Source organism: Anas acuta, chromosome 1 (assembly GCF_963932015.1).
Source record: "Anas acuta chromosome 1, bAnaAcu1.1, whole genome shotgun sequence".
Taxonomy (NCBI): domain Eukaryota; kingdom Metazoa; phylum Chordata; class Aves; order Anseriformes; family Anatidae; genus Anas; species Anas acuta.
Window position 1 is genome coordinate 134,820,390 of NC_088979.1, and position 19,075 is coordinate 134,839,464.

General features: G+C 38.7%; 1 protein-coding gene across 2 annotated transcripts in view; it reads right to left on the reverse strand.

The window, feature by feature from the left end:
* Positions 1-19,075, reverse strand: part of LRP6 (LDL receptor related protein 6) — a 125,488-nt gene that overhangs the window by 15,297 nt on the left and 91,116 nt on the right. For both annotated transcript variants that reach the window (XM_068658502.1, XM_068658492.1), the window contains 8 exons: positions 18,470-18,759; positions 16,452-16,678; positions 13,981-14,165; positions 11,792-12,118; positions 7,956-8,158; positions 5,947-6,158; positions 5,562-5,752; positions 414-623 (listed from right to left, as the gene is read on the reverse strand). In XM_068658502.1, the coding sequence (XP_068514603.1) occupies positions 414-623; positions 5,562-5,752; positions 5,947-6,158; positions 7,956-8,158; positions 11,792-12,118; positions 13,981-14,165; positions 16,452-16,678; positions 18,470-18,759 (1,845 nt within the window). The remainder of the gene's footprint in view (positions 1-413; positions 624-5,561; positions 5,753-5,946; positions 6,159-7,955; positions 8,159-11,791; positions 12,119-13,980; positions 14,166-16,451; positions 16,679-18,469; positions 18,760-19,075) is intronic.

The following is a 19,075-nucleotide window of genomic DNA, read 5'->3' on the forward strand; positions in this document are numbered from 1 at the left end:
TGCTAGTAAAGGGCCATGAGAGCTGTGCTTGCCTAAAAGGATTAAAGACCTGACTTGTGTATTGCAGCCAGAATCCAGAAAATCCTCTACTAGTGATAACAGGATATTTCCACTGTGCCAATACATAGTCAAAACCCAGGTACCTCTATGGGACTACCTACCAGCAAAGTTGTCACCAGCAACAAATTGTGATGGGTGGCTTGTGGTAAATTTCATGTCCATTGCCAACTGCACTAAGGAAACAATACCACCCTGGCAATATAACAGACACAAAACAATACCAACTTCTGGCCCTGTCGATCTGCCCTGATGTTGACTAGTGGCAAGGAAAATCAGGCTTCATTGCTCTTGGCCACTCCCTGCCTCCAGCCTCACAGGCACTGTTCTCACTTGCAAACAGGAATTGCACTTACTGTATTCCTGAATGTTGAGCTCTTTCACAGCATGAATGTCACTAAGTTGTGCAATACGAGCTTGGACCTTTGTACGTCCTTCTCGACCAGTCATATCAATCTTTTCAATCATCTGCTGTTGCCTGTCAATCCAATACAGCCAGTTTTCAAATACAGTTAGTCCCACAGGTTGCAAGATATTAGAGTCTTCCAAAACAATTCGGTTAGCACCTGCAGAAATAAAAGAGTAGTTTAGCTTAACTGGAATCAAACAAAATACGATTGCAAATACTTTCTACACTGCTTACACCATTCTTTTTGATTGCTTCTACACTACAAGGTAATGATGTAAGACTGATATTTTTCAGACATGATCTTTTTTTTTCATCAGGAAGACAGTTTGTGTGCTTCAAATACATTTCCTATATTTAAAATGTGTCTGGAGTTGGGGGCCAACTCTCATAAGACCATCCAGTCTTTTATCAATATGGTGGTAATTGGTATTTCTTTTCATTCATCTATCCTTTTTTTTTTCTTTTCTTTTTTGGAGAGATTAACTGCTTTGTCTTGGAATTCAGCGGGGAATAAGAAAATGGATTATTAGCTTGATTTAACTAATGCAAGATTAAATCCAAGTGAAGACAAAGCACTTAGTAGTTTTCACCTGAATTATGAGATTAAGGTAAACATTTGACTTCTGACTTCCTCATATTATTTTGTTTCAACTACATTATCTTCACAAAGGTTTTCAAGCTAAATTAGGAACATTCTTTTCTTCCTAGTGAAGATTTAGTTTCCTTAGTTCCTTCAGCAATCATCAGTAGCAGCCAAGAGGCTTTGCACCTCTGGAAGTATTTGCTGATTTTTATGCTAGATTACCTAGCATAAATATATTCAAGATCAACTGTCACATGTCACAGTTAATGCTGCATGTAAACAGAAGAGAGCCCACAGATGTTTTAGAGGTAACATTAAAGACTGTCCAAAGACAGTTAAGACTTTGTAATTCGTACACAAAAATATGTTATTCAAAACCTTTATCATATGCTCATTAACACTCATATACTCAATGAAGTTTATCAAACTCTGAGCATAAAATTATGCACAAACATAAGGATTTGGCTTAGATTTTGCAATGCTAAAATAATATTACACAGTCTAAAATTAGGCCACAGCTTGAAAATTTACACATAAATCCAGGTATTTCAAATATCTGGGCTTACCGCTATGCTTATTTTTACTTTAAAAATAGCAGACAATGGCTTTGCATATGCTCATCCACAATACCATTTCCAAGATGTTTTTAATATTTTCTTCTGGCTTGGCCTGTTGACAACTTTAATCAACAGTATGCCAATTAAAGGGACTTACAAACAAATTCAGCTACAAAAATGCATTTATCTCTATTTTACTGAATGCATACAAAGCTCAGAAGTTAAGGAACATTTCAAACATTTAGCAAATAGTAACATCTTAAGCAGAACACAGAGATTAAAACTTTAATCCTTAGGTAAACTGGGCTCTCACCCACCAATTTGGAATAACACCAGCAATGATCTGATTAAGAAAAGATGTTGATGGATTCTGAAGGAGGTTATACCCAGACTGGTGTAGAAATTAATAGATGGAGTGATGCAAGTCAAACTAAAGAACTGCAACAGTCTATTAACCCCCATGAACATGAGTCACCTTATAGGGAAAAGGTAAGAAACTGCAACCTGCATCCTGAAGAGAAAAAAAAAGCTAAGCTGGGAAGAGGGGGATATGCAAAGATGATGGGAAAGAATATAATTAGAACTAAGTAAGACCTTGACCTACCCAAACGGAGTCTGTACACACCCTGCTATACCATGCCCATGTCAATCAGCATGACATTTTGCAAAATGCTCCTAAAGCTCTGGAAGCTTAAAATTTTCACTCCATTGATGTCTTAATCATTCTTTTTAATATTTGTGACCAAGTGTAGTTGATCATTTCTGATTAAGCCAAGACACTGAAATCCCTCTTTCCATAAACTAACAATAAAATCTGAAACTAGCTCATCAGGGTGCTAGCTCCCTTTATTAGGAATGTCAGATGAGAGGGAGATGTGATTAATAGGAGCTCTGTCCCTGACATCACCATTCTCTTTCCAGCAATACCTTTTACAAAAAGACTTAAAAACAAACAAATAAAAATCAGGACACACCCATAGCACATTTTATTTCCAAATAAAAGTGACTTAATTTCAGAATCATTAGACATTTCCAAATCATGCTAATTATTCTGGAATAGAACAACTAATTTCCAAATAGTTTCCATGGTAGGGAGCTAATTCCAGTCATCTTTTCATAAACAACCCCTTAATCATGTTAAGAATCTGGTTAGCTTCAATAGGATCTCCCATTTGGGCAGCACAACTGAGACCTAACTGCATGCCTGAAGAACAGGGAGGAAGAGAGAGACTGAATCACATAAAAGGTATTCTCTCTCTCCTTCTCTTTATAGGTATTGGCATCTATAGAGTCTATGAGCAGGAGATTGTTTTAAAGAAGCCAACACATGCAGAAAAAAATACTCTGCTGGTCAGAAGAGCCTATTAATCAGCATTCCTAAGCACAGGAATGCATCTCAGCAGTTAGCAATTTATTGTGGTGATTATAGCAATCTATTTCCAGTGCAAAAGCCAAAAACAAGAGAGGTTTTGGAAAGATTTTTCTTCATGTTCATCAAAAAAGTTGTGAGCTGGTACTTTGTGACATCAGTGATCTGACAGCCACATTTTTATTTTTATTTTTTAAAGCGGAATCATTAAAAAAAATGAGCTAGAATTTAGATCCATCTCTTTCTCTGTGTCCTAATATCTGGCTAATAGCAGAGAAAGATAGAAATAAAGAATGTATGATGTTCTGCTGCCCATAAATTTACTAATCTTGAATAGCCTAGAACATAACCCATATTACTCGGGCTGAGTACCCTCAGAAGTTTGCAGACAAAACAAAACTGGAATGGCTGATACAGCAGATGGTTGTGCTGCCATCCAAAGGGTTCAGACAGGCTCAAGGAAAAATCTGACAGGAACCTCATGAGATTCATCAAGGAGAAGTGCAAAGTCCTGCCTCACTAGTACATGCTGGGGGCCACCCAGATGGAAAGCAGCTTGGCAGAAAGACATGTAAGTCCTGGTCGACACCAAACCAAACATGAACCAGCAATGTGCCCTTGCCACAAAGACAGCCAATGGTATCCTGAGCTGCACTTGGCAAAGCATTGCCAACAGTTTGAGGGAGGTGATCCTTCCCTTCTGCTCTGCTCTTGTGAGGCCACACCTGGAGTGCTACATCCAGCTCTGGGCTCCCCTGTACAAGAAAGACGTGGCCATACTGGAGAGGGTCCAAGGAGGGGCTGTGAAGATGATTAAGGGACTGGAACATCTCTCCTTTAAGAAAAAGCTGAGAGAGCTGGAACTGTTCAGCCTGAAGAAGAGAAGGCTCAAGTGAAATTTTATCAACATATACAAATACGTTTGTATTCCTTTCCCTGAAGGGAAGGTGCAAAGAGAAACAAACAAAACAGAAACATCAGGAACCCTTCTGTTCTGCGTGGGTGACAGAGCACTGGCACAGGTTGCCCAGAGAGGTTGTGGAGACTCCTCCTTGGAGATCTTCAAAAGCCACTAGGATGTGATCTTGGGCAGCCTGCTCTGGGTGGTCCTGCTTGAGCAGGGGAGTTGGACAAGATGAGCTCCAGAGGTTTCTTCTAACCTCAGCCATTCTATGATCACGTTTTTTGGAACAATTCACTAACTCTGCTATGTCTTGTGTTTTAAAATAGCAAACAATTGGGGTATCACAGATCTTTAGTGATCCTGAACCTTCTAGTGACACACCACGTGAGTCACTGAAGAAAAAAGTCTTGCTAAGCCAACCCAGTTGAAGTACTAAAATACTTTTCAAAACAAAAGCTTATTTTTCCAACTTAATAAAAAGGCTGAAAATCACACTCGTGTCAATGGAATTGCATGCTGCTACTTTTAAAGAAGGTATTGTGTCATCAGTGAAATACATGAAATACATTACTCTAAACTACCATACTCCTGTTGAATTTTCCATTTTGCTTACAGATTACCAAGTATGTCCTTATTTCCTAACACTGACTGCAGAATAATATTCAGCTGAAGTACAAGGACACGTATTATTCAGAGCGGGGCTGGACCTTTTCCAGAGGAAGGAGAAATTCCGTCACTGACCCCCAACAAGCAGAAGCGTGAGGGGGCATATACCCCATCACATAACGAGATGGACAGGTATGTGATCAGCAACATCTAGCCCAACTCATATCACACTGAATAACTACCCAAGAGACAAGAGACAGCCAGGCTGATCCAGCAACTCACAGCATACAGACAGTAAACAGGAGACAACGGTCTCTCTCTCACCTAATCCAACTGCATGATTTTGCCTCTTCACTTGCTCCAGTTCTGGTTGCTTGCTGGACTTCCTGCTGAACCAATTCAGCTTTTCAAACCAACAGAAAACAGTTCTCTAGTTTTCTTCTATATTGTTAGTTTATTGTTTTGCTTCTGTAGTTAGGAGAGCTGAATCAACTCATAGAGGAGGTCAGACAAGCAGCATAGCCACCATTAAGGAGCAGACAAAGAGAATTACAAGACTGGAAGAAGGATTTTTTTTTTTTCCTTTTGAGAACAGGAAGATATTAAATCTTACTCTATCCTTCTCATATTATGACCTTAAAATAACAGTCACATAAGTTACCTCCACACCTGTTTTAACTCTGTAGGAAAGATTTTTCCATTGATGGGAAACTTTGCTGATTGACAGATTATTGCACCAAAACCAATGCCTTTAAAAACAAGCCTTTTCCATTCCCCTTTTAAAAACTGCTGCAATTTATTTGTGAACTGACTTTGGGAAACCACACAAAGGTCTTGCAGTGAGAAAATGAAGTAAATAGCATGTGTAGCAATTAATAATGCAAATCACAGATAGAGGCATGAGACTGTAAAGGCACACTGCATGAATCATGCACATTCCCTGGCTGGGAATTTAGGGAGTGATTAGAATCACAGTACAGACTGTTTGTAGTAGGAAGGAAAAGACGACACCTTTCTCTGCATTCCCCCACACCCACACCACACAAATGAATCACTGAATTAAAGTGCTACTCTACCTGAAAGGTCACTGCTTTCAATTCTTCGCAGGTCTGAATCAGCCCAGAACAACTTGCCTAGCTGGCTGTCAATAGCTAAGGCTATGGGCTTGCTCAAACCACTGAAAAAAAGGACCTCCCGTTCAGTTCCATCCAATGCTGCTCTCTCAATTTTAGGAGACCTTTCCTGTAGGTTGGTGAAATACATGTATCTGGAATAGGAACGATCAGAGGAAAAGAAAGTTTATTTGATTTTTTTACATTTCCACTATATGACCAAGGCATCTTAACAAATGTCAAAGATGCTTTTATTCTGACAAACAGAAACCAGTCAGCACCAAGAAAACAGTTTGACCCTCAAGATCTTCAGCCTGAATTTCCCCACATCACTATTTCTGCTACATACCCTTTCTCTGGATTCACCACAATGGCTCTGGGCCGGTCTTGATCTCCTTTGAGCACCACTCCCATAGATCTCCCGTCCAGGCGTGTCACATTGATCACATTAGTAGCTTCACAGGTCCAGTAGATATAGCGGCTGTAGATGTCAATGCTCAGGTCATAAGGTTGCATGTCTAAGTTCTGGTTGGGAACTGGGCTTGTCACAACAGTGAGGCTCTAAAAAAGGAAAGAAAAACAACCCACAGAGGAACATTTAATCAGATCTAATGTGAGCAATTTTATTTGCTATGGATGTACCAGGAAAGGAAGAGGCTATCAAAATATTATCATAAAGCAGGAGACACCCAGGAACACTTTTCCTACCAACACCTTAGATATAGACACTTAGTCCTTAGGGTTTGTTGGAATGGCAATCAAGCACATTGGTTGCAGCTCATAAGGTATAGCAAGTTTAACTGAAAAGTCCAAATCGTCTCTACGTTGGAGATTCAGGTTGAATGTCCCCTTTCTCCCCTGCTTTCTTGACAACCCTAAGCTCAGTTTGGATAGACTCAAACCCAGAGCGTTAAGCATGCTACAACAGAAATACATACATCACCTCTAATTTCCAAAGCTGCAGCTGAACAGATAAAAAAAAAAAAAACAAACAGCAAAGTGAGGCCAGGTATTGCTTGAAATTCTTGCCTCACTCTTCTCCACCATCACACTTGGGGGAAATAATGTAAGGATGAATCATAAATGGGAAGGGAACTCTGATGACAGAAAAAAGGACATTAGCTAACATAACAGAAAGACTTCAAAACATTTCCAGATAATAACTCTCTGCCCCAAAGTTCTTGTCTTCTACTGGCCTGGACATCTGGAATTCTAATGCCTTCTTTTTTATTTTATTATATTATTATTTTTTTTTTAGAATGACACTGCATATTCTCCTCATAGTGAGAGATGAGCCTAAATGACACTTTTTGTGACCTTGTCAAAAAGGTCTGAAGAGGAATGATAACACTCAAAAAACAAGCTAACAATCTTTTGGGAAGAAAAAGGATTCTCCCTACCCCCAAATTAAACTTCCATTGAAGATTTGCTTAACTTTCTTCTTTGGCTTGACACCTCTATGAAAGGGTGTGCCTAAAGCCTTGCATTTGTTTATTCAGCTGAAGCAGGCAATAAAATCTGGTGCCTTTGACTTTGGAGTTTAGGGTGTTAAATTATTTAGAGATTCCAAAATTAAAACGATTGCTAAATTAAGAGTCAAGTCTGAAGGGCATTTCAACAGGATCCCACTAACACCACGCTCACCACCAGAAACTACACCACACATAGTACCTGTGTTGTCCATTTTAGTCTCCTGCTCCTCCCCCATTCAAAAAATGTAGGGGGAAAATACGTATTTTAAGATGTGAAAATGCTCACAGCTAATCTCAATCACTTGTATTACCTTTGGCCTTCTGTCTCGTCCTACTTTTTTTGCGTTCACTAAACTATTTCCCAAGCCTGCTACACCTCTTACAAGTCACTAGTTTCAACCTCCACAACCCAGTGGAGGGTCTCTTCAGCTCTCTTCCTATCCCCACCAGAACCCAGGAGACCTTAGACAAAGCTGTGCACTCACAAAGTCCCAGCCTCTCTGTTTCAGAGTCAACACTCCTATGCCCTGCTCATTTGTATCTTTTCTGTCACTCTTCTGACATACTCATTTTCTCCTAAGAATCTTTCCTTCCATGTTTCGCGTCTCTCATGCAGGAGTTTGTAACAGTTCCCAGACAAAAGACAGGGCTGAGCAAATACTGCACTGAGGACCAAAGTATCTTTTGCCCAGGCCTTAGTTTTCTGTGTTTCATTTCCTACTGCATCTCCCAGATTACTGCAAAAAGACTCCAGAAACTCCAGATGCCACTTGTTGTGCCAAGTGCCAGCTAGTAATCTATAGGAAATCTATATATAAATCATTCACATACAACAATACACTTGGGTACAGAGCATCTTTTAGTAACTTCAGTGCCCACAGGATACCTGGCTGCCATCTTCCTGTGCCTTCCGAATGATGTTCTGCCGAGAATCAATCCAATACAGCTGTTTATCCAGGGGGTCGTAATCGATGGCTCGAACATTTCTGAGACTATGTATAGGGAGTATGATATCTGGGCTCTGCTGTTCATCTATCACCATGCGATTAATTGCATTCTTCTGACTGAACAAAAGAAAGGTTGTAGGAGCTTGATGGATTAAAAAAAAGGAGGGGGAAAGGGTTACACGCAGCAATAACATTGAGTATTTTTATGTTCAATAACAGCATATAAAACACAGACAGTGCCTAGTATTTCATTCCCTTTATCTTCCTCTGGAAAAAACAAAAACAAAACAAAACAAAAACACAAGCAGAGCAACAACAATAACAACAAAAATTCCAAACAATGGGCACAAAAACAAAAACAAACAACAACTTCTAATCAGTTTGGAAAGCCTTTCACATGACCTCTTTCTACTGTAAAAGTCTGAGTCTGGATATGACTAGCGAAGATAACTTTGTAAGTTGCAGGACTAGTGAAAGTGAAGACTTCTGTCAAAATTACTTCAGTAGTCAGCTATGACTCTCAAGGAACTGACGATTTTCTAAAAGGGTCCCAGGAAAACACAATTCCACTACTTTGAAGTTGAACTTTTTGCTAGGTACACTTCTATGTGCAGAATTAACTGAGCAAAAACCAACACTGACTCCTTATTTAGACGTCACAGGGAACAGAAAGTGCCATTAGAATGGCTCAGTCCTATTCCTGCTAACCCTCTTTCTGCCAGCACCAGAACGGAACAAGTACTTCATAGGAAAATGATGTCTTAGATGTGTGTAGACTGTTGTTGTTGTGTTTTTGTTTTACAAAAACACCTTTTCACTCTTAGATTTGTCTGTTTTGCTTATTTCTAGGTGCTTATCTAGGAATGCTGACCTGCAGTAAGAAAAATATTGGATGTTCTGCTTTGTTTTTCCAGATGCTCAGGAAAAACTTCCTGGATAAAAGACATTTTTTCTTATAAATTCCATAAAACGTCAAAAAATAAGACTTCCCCACCCTGTTAAACTGTAATTTACCAGCTACATCTTACAGAAATCACACAAGGCAAATGCGTTTAATACTTCTTTAAAAAAGAAATTATCTCTGTATTATATAACTGGGTCAGAAGTGAGTGGAAGTAGTTAGAACATTCCCCCTTTTCACAGCATTCTTTTCAATAATGGTCTACCTGCAACCACTGCTGTGCAAGGCAGCACAAGAGCCAGCAGTCAGAAACACAGCTTGCAACTTCCCTGAAATCTGCATAATCAATTTACTATGGCACAAATCTGGAGAGATTAGCAGCAGGACACTGCACTCATTCAATCCAGTCTGTAAAACAGGTAAGGCTGTACCTTGGAAAGGGGAGGTAGGCAAAAGCCTTCCCAGAGAACATCATCACCTCTCTTTGTTATTTTAGGCATACACTTAGAACATTTCTCTGCTGCTGTGAAGAAAAAAAAAAAGTGCGTGGGGGGAAGTTTCCTTGGCAACTAACACTCAATCCTAACTTCCTATAACAATCAGGCCTAACAGTAAGGTATGTTTGCTTCCTGGAAAACCTGTATTTCTCCTCCAAACATTTCTCCAATAATTTTGGAGAAAGACTTTTTCTACTTAGTTCTAAACTGTAAAAGAAAACCAAAAAAAGCAAACCAAAATTTATACAGATATATACACCAAAATAATAGATTTGGAAGACGTAAGTATTCTTATCAAGCAATTAAGAGACTAATGCCAAGGTTAAAAAAAAAAAAAAAAAAGCTTAAGACAAAAGAGTGCAGGCAAATATACTGTCATAAACACCTAAAATCTTTTCCATCTTTTCCCCAAAGAGGTCCTCTCACTGTTTTCCTGGCTTCCAACTTTGACTTGATGACTTATTATAAAAAGTAACAGCAAAATTTCCCCCTTTTAGTCCCCACATCTCTGAAAAAGTACTGTTTTGAGAAATCACTGCACAGTCTTCATCATTCTACCTCCCGATAGTCACATATTTTAACTGTATTTTTGGAAGGCAAATGGAGCATAACGAGAATGTCTCCTGTGTAACATGCATTCAAACTTCACAGCACTTGGTAGGTCTGATGAGATAACAGATCTAGTCAGGGCAGCATGTCCTTCCCGTAATCAAACCAATCTATGCACACATGAGCAGTGTGATCCAGAAGGGAGGATCTGGCCTCTAGACAGGGCTTGGGCTAATAATAATATTCAGGAACATATAAGCAAGTAAAAAAGGCAAGAGAAAGCTAAAAACGATTCATGCTCCAATTATAATGGCCAAGAGAAAAATTAAATTATAAGTAGAGAAGCCGTAGTCTCCAATTACTTACAAATAAAAAGCCAGAAAGTTACCGGGTTTGAACATAGCAGAAGGAAAACCCCTAATACCTCATGAAAGACCAAAACATGCTGCAGGGAGACAGTTCTGTTTGCTCACAACTGTTTCCTATATTTTTCTTCTTCCTTTCCTATTTTTCTTCTCCTTTGTAAAGAGAGCATTTTCACAGGAAAACACGACCTTTTATCAATTTGCTACTTGTTCTCCAGTGGAAGTCAAATTCCTCCACCTACAACATCACAGTAACCACTAGAGTGGTGCCAGCTGTGCTTCTAACCTGCAGAAAGGTGTGAGAACATTCAAGTACAAAAATCCAGCTGCCAGGCAAGCATCCTTTGTAACAAAAACAGAAAGAAAGAGCACAGAACACACAATGGGGGGATACAGCAGACTTTTCCAAAAAGCATGATTTTCAAAAAATTCCATGAGATGGCATTCATGGAGCAGGCTACCCTGCTTTTGGCTTTAAAACAACAGTTGGATCTCTCTACTTGGGCATAATGCAGACAAGATACAATCTGTCTCTCTGTACCATGAATCTCTTAACCCACTGACTAATCTGAATGACACCAGTGGAAATCAGCCATCCAGTATGCCTGCCAAAATTATGAGTGCTTCACTGGCAGCCAGTTATTGAGAGATGGATAAATTATTTGGTTAGAAACTAATTACACACAGCCTGAGGGGCCTTGTGGTTCATGTTCTGCACAACAATAAAGAAAAATGGGGCTTGGCTGCACTGAGATCAGAAATGTGCAGTGCTGTGGAGGCAGTGCAGCTGAGCTGAGCCTCACTGAGCAAGAAACACCTTTAGGGGTACAAGTGACCCACCACAGCATCTCCTCAGACAGCAAACAGAACTACTACAGAATTCAATCTTGACCCACCTAAAGGCTATGCAAAGTCCAGAGTCTACACAAATGACCACATATCTTTTACATCAGGCAAGATTAGAAATAAAGAAAAATTAATAAGCAACTAAGCACTTGAGGAATGCTGTCAGTCAGATAATGAAAACAAAAGCATTTCCAGCTTTCTTACTTACACAAATTTAGCTCGTTGAGTCACTGACAAGATTCATTAGAGCTGTTTTTGTCTATTTTCCTGAGATATTGGTCTGTTGCAAGATTTTTTTCCTTTTAATACCTATCTTCTCAAATCAGCAGGATTTTAGTACTATACAATTATACTGTAAAATACATGTCTTTATTGCAATCTCTATCCAGTCAAATACCCTGCTTTATACTAAGAAAAGGTGGGTAGGGTACCAAATATTTTTCAAATACACGCTCAGTATTAAAAATAGAAACCAGATTTAACTTGGCCTATCAGAAAAGCAAGCCTGATCATCTCATGTAAAAATAAAGCTCTTTTTTTTTCCTGTGAGTACTATGCTTGTATGTGTCAGTAAACACATCTGTGACTGTATTTCATTTTCCTTCATTACGGCTTACCGCTACAAGTCCTGTTGTCAGCGTTCAAGGAGTAGTGAGCTGGGCACCCACAGACAAAACCACCAACAGGGACTGCTAAGCAGAGATGAGAGCAGTGACCATTACTAGAGGCACACTCATTCCAGCCTGCCTGCCTGGAGGAATGGAAGACCAAGATGTCCATAACATAATCCAAATGCCCTTGGATGATAGTTCTGTTCTGGCCACTGGTCTTGTTGGCTCGTTCAATGCTACGCCGGCTCCAGTCTGTCCAGTAAATGTAATCCTGATACTGAGTCAGGCCAAATGGGTGAGGCAGGTCATCAGCTATAATCTCACGGTCAAGGCCTGTTTCCAAAAAAAACAAAAAAAAAAAAAGACAGAAAAAGCAAAATTATCTGGTTAATGCTTTAGACACGTCTCCTTCACAGAAAGGCTAAAACGTGATTACTTTAAAAGTTACAGAAGTCATTTATAAAGCAATGCTCAATATTCAGAAGGTCATCTTGAAGTCCCAGAGCATACCACAGAACAGTGCTAATCCTGCTTGTGGTTCACAGAACAGAACATATTCTGTTAAAGAAAGAAAAAAGCTACAGTTTCAAAACATAACGGGGTTCTTTTTTGACCTTTCCCTCCTCCCCGCAAGGAACAGGAGCACACTGAAGGAGATAGTGTCAAGATCCCACATTCCCAATTCAGCATCTCTGGAACCACACTCGGGTCTCTGCCCATTGCTTACAGGGACAGAATTGTTATGAGCTTAATAACAGGCAAGATTCTACAATGTAAATGTACAATTAATATTTATATAAATGTTCAATTAATTAATTATATATAAATAATATTAATATAAATATTAATTAATTATTTTAAAATAAATTTAATTAATTACAATGTATATTTAATGTAAGGTTCTACATTGTATTATGAGAAAAATTAAATGTACAAGGTTAAACTAATCGGTCTCTGAAATGCAATAACAGGATGGAACAGTCTGAAGCTCAAGGTAGGAAACAGTTAATAGTGTACGCTGGGGGAAGGTTAAGAGACCTTACAAAGAAGAATATGGAGCAGGAGGGGAGGTGGGAGGAGATTTCAACCACATTGATTTCAACAATTTAATTACCATGGGGTAATTAAATGCTGTCTAGTCACAGAAAATGAATGGGAGATTATGAAGCAAGAAGTCACTCCCTCTTTGCACAGGGAAGAGAATACACAGCCCTGCACTTTGCTATCATTAGCCACAGGCGCAGGAAAGATGAAATTCTAATTCTGTGTCCAGTTCCACAGTACACAGGAGACCACTAAGCCAGCTTCAACAGCACACCAAAAATACATAAGGCTGAAGAAAAGCTTTTATATTACATATAATTCCTAGTAATGCATTTTCCTGTTTTGATCTTTTTCTAGCTTTGTTCCACTATTGCTAATGTACTGTTTAAAGTAGACAAATTCCTTTAGCCTTAAATATCAGCTAGTAAGAAAGCTAATCTGAATAATCTGGCACACAACAAGGCAGTCCACTCCTGTGGTTGCAGAGATGTCATAAACATGATACTGGGCAAACCTGATAGGGTGTGGGTACGCAGCACACTACCCTTGGGAGAATGAAAGAATAATATATTCCACCTCTATTAAGCTTTAAGAAGCAGCTTATAAAAATTATACAGACCCTTGTGTGACAGAGAGCACCCCTGTACTAGCCAAGAAAGCTCCTTCGCATGCAGAATACTAGGAAAAATGTCTGAACCCTGAAGATACCAACAAAGATTAAAAAACGAATTGTATTAAATTACATTGTGAATACGGTCCCATATGCTGTTATCTTGGCTTTCTCTCTACCTTTCTACAGATGAAGTGTTTGTTATGTATTTGCCAACACACTTTGGAGCAGAAAAACAGGAGTCTCCAAAACACTGAAAGTTGACAGCTTTGTCCTACATTTAACTGAAAACATATACAGCTTGAATAATTTTAACTTTGTGAGCAACTGTATTACTTAAAAGAAAACCAAGCCCTCACTAAATAATTTGTTGCATTAACATAAATTATAGAAGCAAATAGTAGAGATGTGTAAATTTGGGAAAAATCTGTTTTTTGCTTTAAAACATGTATCTCTGCATTATTCAAGCAATAATTTGCCACAGGGTAGTGTGAAAGAGCAGCAGTATCCCTGTGAGGCTGCCCAGGGCTCTGGAGCTCACCCAGCATGTTGGAGGATTCTATCAGGTTGGTATCAAGGTCGGTCCAGTACAGTCGTCTTTTAGCATAATCAATAGTTAGGCCGTTAGCACGTCCCACATTCGGTACAAGAGTAGTCCGCTCACTGCCATCCATAGCAGCTCTATCAATCTTCGGCTTACCACCCCATTCAGTCCAGTACATAAACCTGAATAAAAGTCAAAAAAATTTCACATTTATCCAAAAGAAAATTCAAGGGGAAAAAGAATCAGACCACAAACAAAAATCCTTAGAAAGAGTATGAGAAAACAGGAGTTAGAAATGTGAGCATTTATTAGGTTCCATTACATTAAATATATATATATATATATATATGTATTTTTTTTTTCAAAATACAAGTAATGAAATGAGTCAGGTTCCTCAAAATTCTTCCAACACTATTTTTTCCACTTGGACATGGATTTTCAATAGCAAGTTTTGTATGAAAAAACTTCAATCTTAACTAATACATGCGCATCAGTTAGGAGGCAAAAGGCTGGCTGTTGGGCACATTCACTTATTTAAGTGACTATTTAAGCAAGGTACTTTCCATGGCACTTGGTTTCTGGTTTTAGTCCATTGTCCATCAAATGAAGGAATAAAAAAAAGTTAGAAATGCATAATATTTCTGTTAATACGTGCCATTGCTCATCTCCATGCAACTATGTCAATCAGCTATGTAAGAGCGCATTGTATTTCAGCTGAGGGCAGAGCAACACAACACTGTAGAGCATTTCCACTGAAGTAGAAGTACAAACTCTTGCATATTCACATGACAATTTATGACCCATTTGGCAGAAGCAAGAACTTGTGCGTGCGTACCTTTTCTTTAGGCGCTGTACAGTAGAGAGGACTGTATAATTGACATTTGGTGTCAAGCAATTAGATGCTTCTTCCAAAATTTAAAGCCAATACCATTTTTAAAATGAGACATAGCTAGCCATTGTTAACTTCTTGAATAACTTAGTAGCAAATACCTATTCCTATAATTTCAACCAATCACACAGTGTGAAAGGTTACTTCAGAAACTGTTGATCAAGTGTAAGCTTTTCTTTAGACACCAGGAATACTTAGTAATTTTCATTTCTAATACATAAAAATTCTGCAAGTTGTGTACAGCATGAACCTGTGTGTTAGAATCATCCCAGTGGTAGCAGTGCCATGAAAATATCCTTATAAGCTACAATAACATGGCTCAGCTATAGAACAAGTGAAGACACAGGTAGTTTGGCCCAAATCTAAACTAATTTTGTTCTGACTGCAGCGAAGAGACAAAACATTTAATTACACCAATCTTTGAAAAAAACTGTTCCCAGCATAAAACTCAAATCATCTGTAGCAACCTTTTGCTCCAACTGAATAGCTGGATCTAGCAATCTGTCTCAGATGCTCTTTGATGTACAATTCCAGGCAATCCCTGACACATCAGGCCTGAACCTCATCTGTGTCCTCCACTGGGCAGACTGTGGAACTTGGTTCAACAAAGCATGAAGATAACAGTTGCCATCACCTTGTTGAAATGAAGCAAGAGGAACATGTCTGCAAGGTGCTGAGGTTTTTTCAGCATTTCTGTAACTCTTGCAGTGTCACTGGAAACTGAGATAATTTCATAGCACTTGAAAATGAAATCCTCATATTTGTAAAACAATGCTTTATGTTCCTTCATTTGTAAAATAAGGATAATATAATACTGATATAACCTCAAAAAGGTTTTGCAGTGATTAGTTAATGTCTAATAAGCATTTCACGGTAGAAGAGCTATTTCAGAAGTTAAATTGTTTTACCTTGCTGCTTTGCCTACCCCCCTTCTCTCCCCTCACACCCCCGCCCCCCATTTTCCTCAGGAAATCTTTCTTTTTGGTGATAGGTATGTATAATTATTTCCAAATTATTTCCACTATTTCTCTGCCTTTGCTTTCCTTGTCCATACCAACAAAAATATAGGCTCCCTTATCTGAAAAATAAATAAATAAATAACTTTTCCCTTATTCTCAGACAGTAAGCTTCACTCGTCCCATTCTCAAGTTAAATCATTTAATACCTTTATTGGATTGTAATTTGTTAAAACAAACAAACAAACAAAAATACCACAACCCACACAAAAACCTACACCACTCATTTTTAAAAGGGCAAGTATTTTCTTTTCAATGCCATGCCCCTTTTCTAGTTAATGAGTTCCATAAACCTAAGACTACTTTGATTCTGTGATTAAATAAAGAACTATATATAAATCTCTTTTTAATGAGCTTCTCAGATTTTTTGTGCAATATTCTCAATGATTATTCAGGACATTAAGAGCATATTCCTTCAGTCCTCATATTCTAAATTACCAGGTTATATTCCCCAGCTCAGTTCTCTCAGGATTTATATGCAATAACTAACTAACTTGCCCTAGAGGAAGCATTAGGATGTTGTTTTCAATGTTCATAAACATAAAATTAAATCAGCAAGTTACCCCTCAGCAGGGTCCAACGCCAGTGCCCGTGGACTGTCGAGATCTTTCCACACCAACACTTGTCGATGCTGTCCATCCAGCTTTGACACTTCTATGCGATTTGTTCCAGTATCAGCCCAATACAAGTTCTTCCCCAGCCAATCTACAGCCATGCCTTCAGGGTAATCCAAGCCAAACTCTACAACATGTTCCAGTGCGCTGCCATTCATAAATGCTCTGCTGATGGTCTGTGGGGATGCAAAGATACACAGGCAAATTAGAAATTTTACCAGTCTGTCATTGGGCTGGTTGTTTTCTTTGTTGCATTTTAAACACTTTCAGATTTTAGGCATCTTGTAGGAAAGAGAAGCATACAATATGCTACTTATTTGCAAGGCAAACAATACTGCTATTCAGAAGTAATGATTTACTGTATTCTATGAAAGTATTCTGTGTCAATTACAATAGCATTTCCCTGGGGAAATAAATGGGATAACTAGTCTGGTTCAATTAAGCAGTCTACATGCCAAAGTGACCTTAATAATTTGGTGCCAACTTTGAGGGGGAAATATTTTGGCTCTCCCAGGACTATACAAAAGCATTGATGCTATAGCACAGAACAATATTTAAAGCAGCCTAATGAGAAATTTTGGGATAAAAAAACAAATAGAAGAAAGCAAACTAATAGCTGATTAGCTCAATACTTCAAGTGCTTCAGTACCGATGGCTTAATTTAGTTTCAGTAAGGACAACTTCTTGGACTTTTATTCAAAAAACTTCCTATACCTTTCACCATCATGGATCAGCCTGTGACAGCAAATACAGCCAGAATTATGTTTTAGTAATGTCTCAGAGTTTAGGCATTCTGTGATTTACTATGACCAATTATAAGTCTGAAAGTAAAGGACTAATGTTAATACAAAATTCTATTTTGCAAACATGGGATCCCTTTCTTTGTCCTTAATATTGCCCTCTGTACACACCTGTCACATTCCTAACACACGAGAAGTTAACTCAAAGTTTGATTTTTGGTTTACTTCCCAGTTCGGATGCTATTTGCTAATTATGCCAGTTTGTGACAGCACATGTCAGGGAAATTTTTTAGTCTTCCTTTTTATCACTCATAAAAATTGATGAGGGGATCCTTGTTTTATTTTTATTTCAAACACAGTTCGAATGAATACCATACCTAAATAGTTCAGTCATGTCACCTCTCACAAACTAACTTAAACATTTTGTTTTTAACTTGTATGATTCTTCAGTTGTAAAGGTCCAACAGTTATTGTTTGCATGGGTCTCACAATCCCAGAATGGCCGAGGTTGGAAGGGACCTCTGAAGATCATCTAGTCCAACCCCCCTGCTGAGCAGGATAACCTAGAGTACATTGCACGGGAGAATTTTTTAAACCAATTGCACAAAATGCTATCTTATTAACAACTAATTTTTGGTGTTCACAATTCTGACTACATCTACACTCCACAAAAACCAAAGTGAATAACTAGACTCACTGAGAAGAGAGATAGCAGACAGATTTCTGTCACTCAATCAGCCACCACATTTAAACATCTACTTTCAACCCTTTTTTTTTCTCTGGTTAGTCTAGAGCCTAGACCTGGTTTACAAAGCCTGTGACTTCTAATATGTCTCACATGCAATAGTTACGTGAGTTAATGAACAGGTAAGACCTATTTTCATTTCCTGGCCCAAAACATGGCTTTTGCCCACTCAAAGTGTTTGACAAAACATCTGTCATCCACAAAGCCACCTGACCCTTGGCATTCCACTCTGCTTTCTGCCAAAAAGCTTTATTTTTTCAAGCTTCTTCTTTATATGAAAATGTACACATTAGATTTAAATTATTTGCATGAGAGAATACTGCTAGTATAGTGAACATATATGCCTTTTGTACGTAGAACCAGTTCTACCTCTCTCTTGAATCTTGTAAATCATATTTGTCAATCCACTCTTAACTATCACAAGAATCTTACGGCAACTTTATAGCCAACACAGAATAACTGGAAATATCTTCCATCTCTACCTTCAATGAAATGTCAGTCCAGTAAATTCGATTATCTGTCACATCAAAATCTAGAGCAGAAGCTTCCTTAACTCCGGTGAGTGGAATAGCGACATTGTTGTTGTTCGTTTCTAAAGAGATCCGTCTGATATCTGCTCTCCGAGAAAACAGCAGGAAAGCCTCTGGGACAATGCAGGTCTTCATATCATTGATGAGCTCCAAGCCTATCGGGCAAGCGCAGCGAAGGCCTTGTGGTCTGTACAGACAGAGATGGCTGCAACCGCCGTTATCCTCTGCACATGGGTTTGTACCTAAGCATGCAACAAAAGCAAAAGCAATCATTACAAACTGACTTCATTTGGAAGATGAAGTCGTTTCTCACATCTATCAACAAATATGAGGCCTTTAAGAAATACATACAATTTTTCACCTCTTGTTCTCTGAATTAATTCATTCTTGTTTCCTCTAGTTCTTTGGAGGGATGTTGCTCGACATGGCTGGAAAGCCTGCACTTCTTTCCCTGATCCCATAAAACAAACCCAGCAATAGTGGATGGGATCTGGACTCCAACAATTGTAGGTGATCCTGATTAACAACACAAGTGCTGAAGGGAGGGGAAGTAGGGAA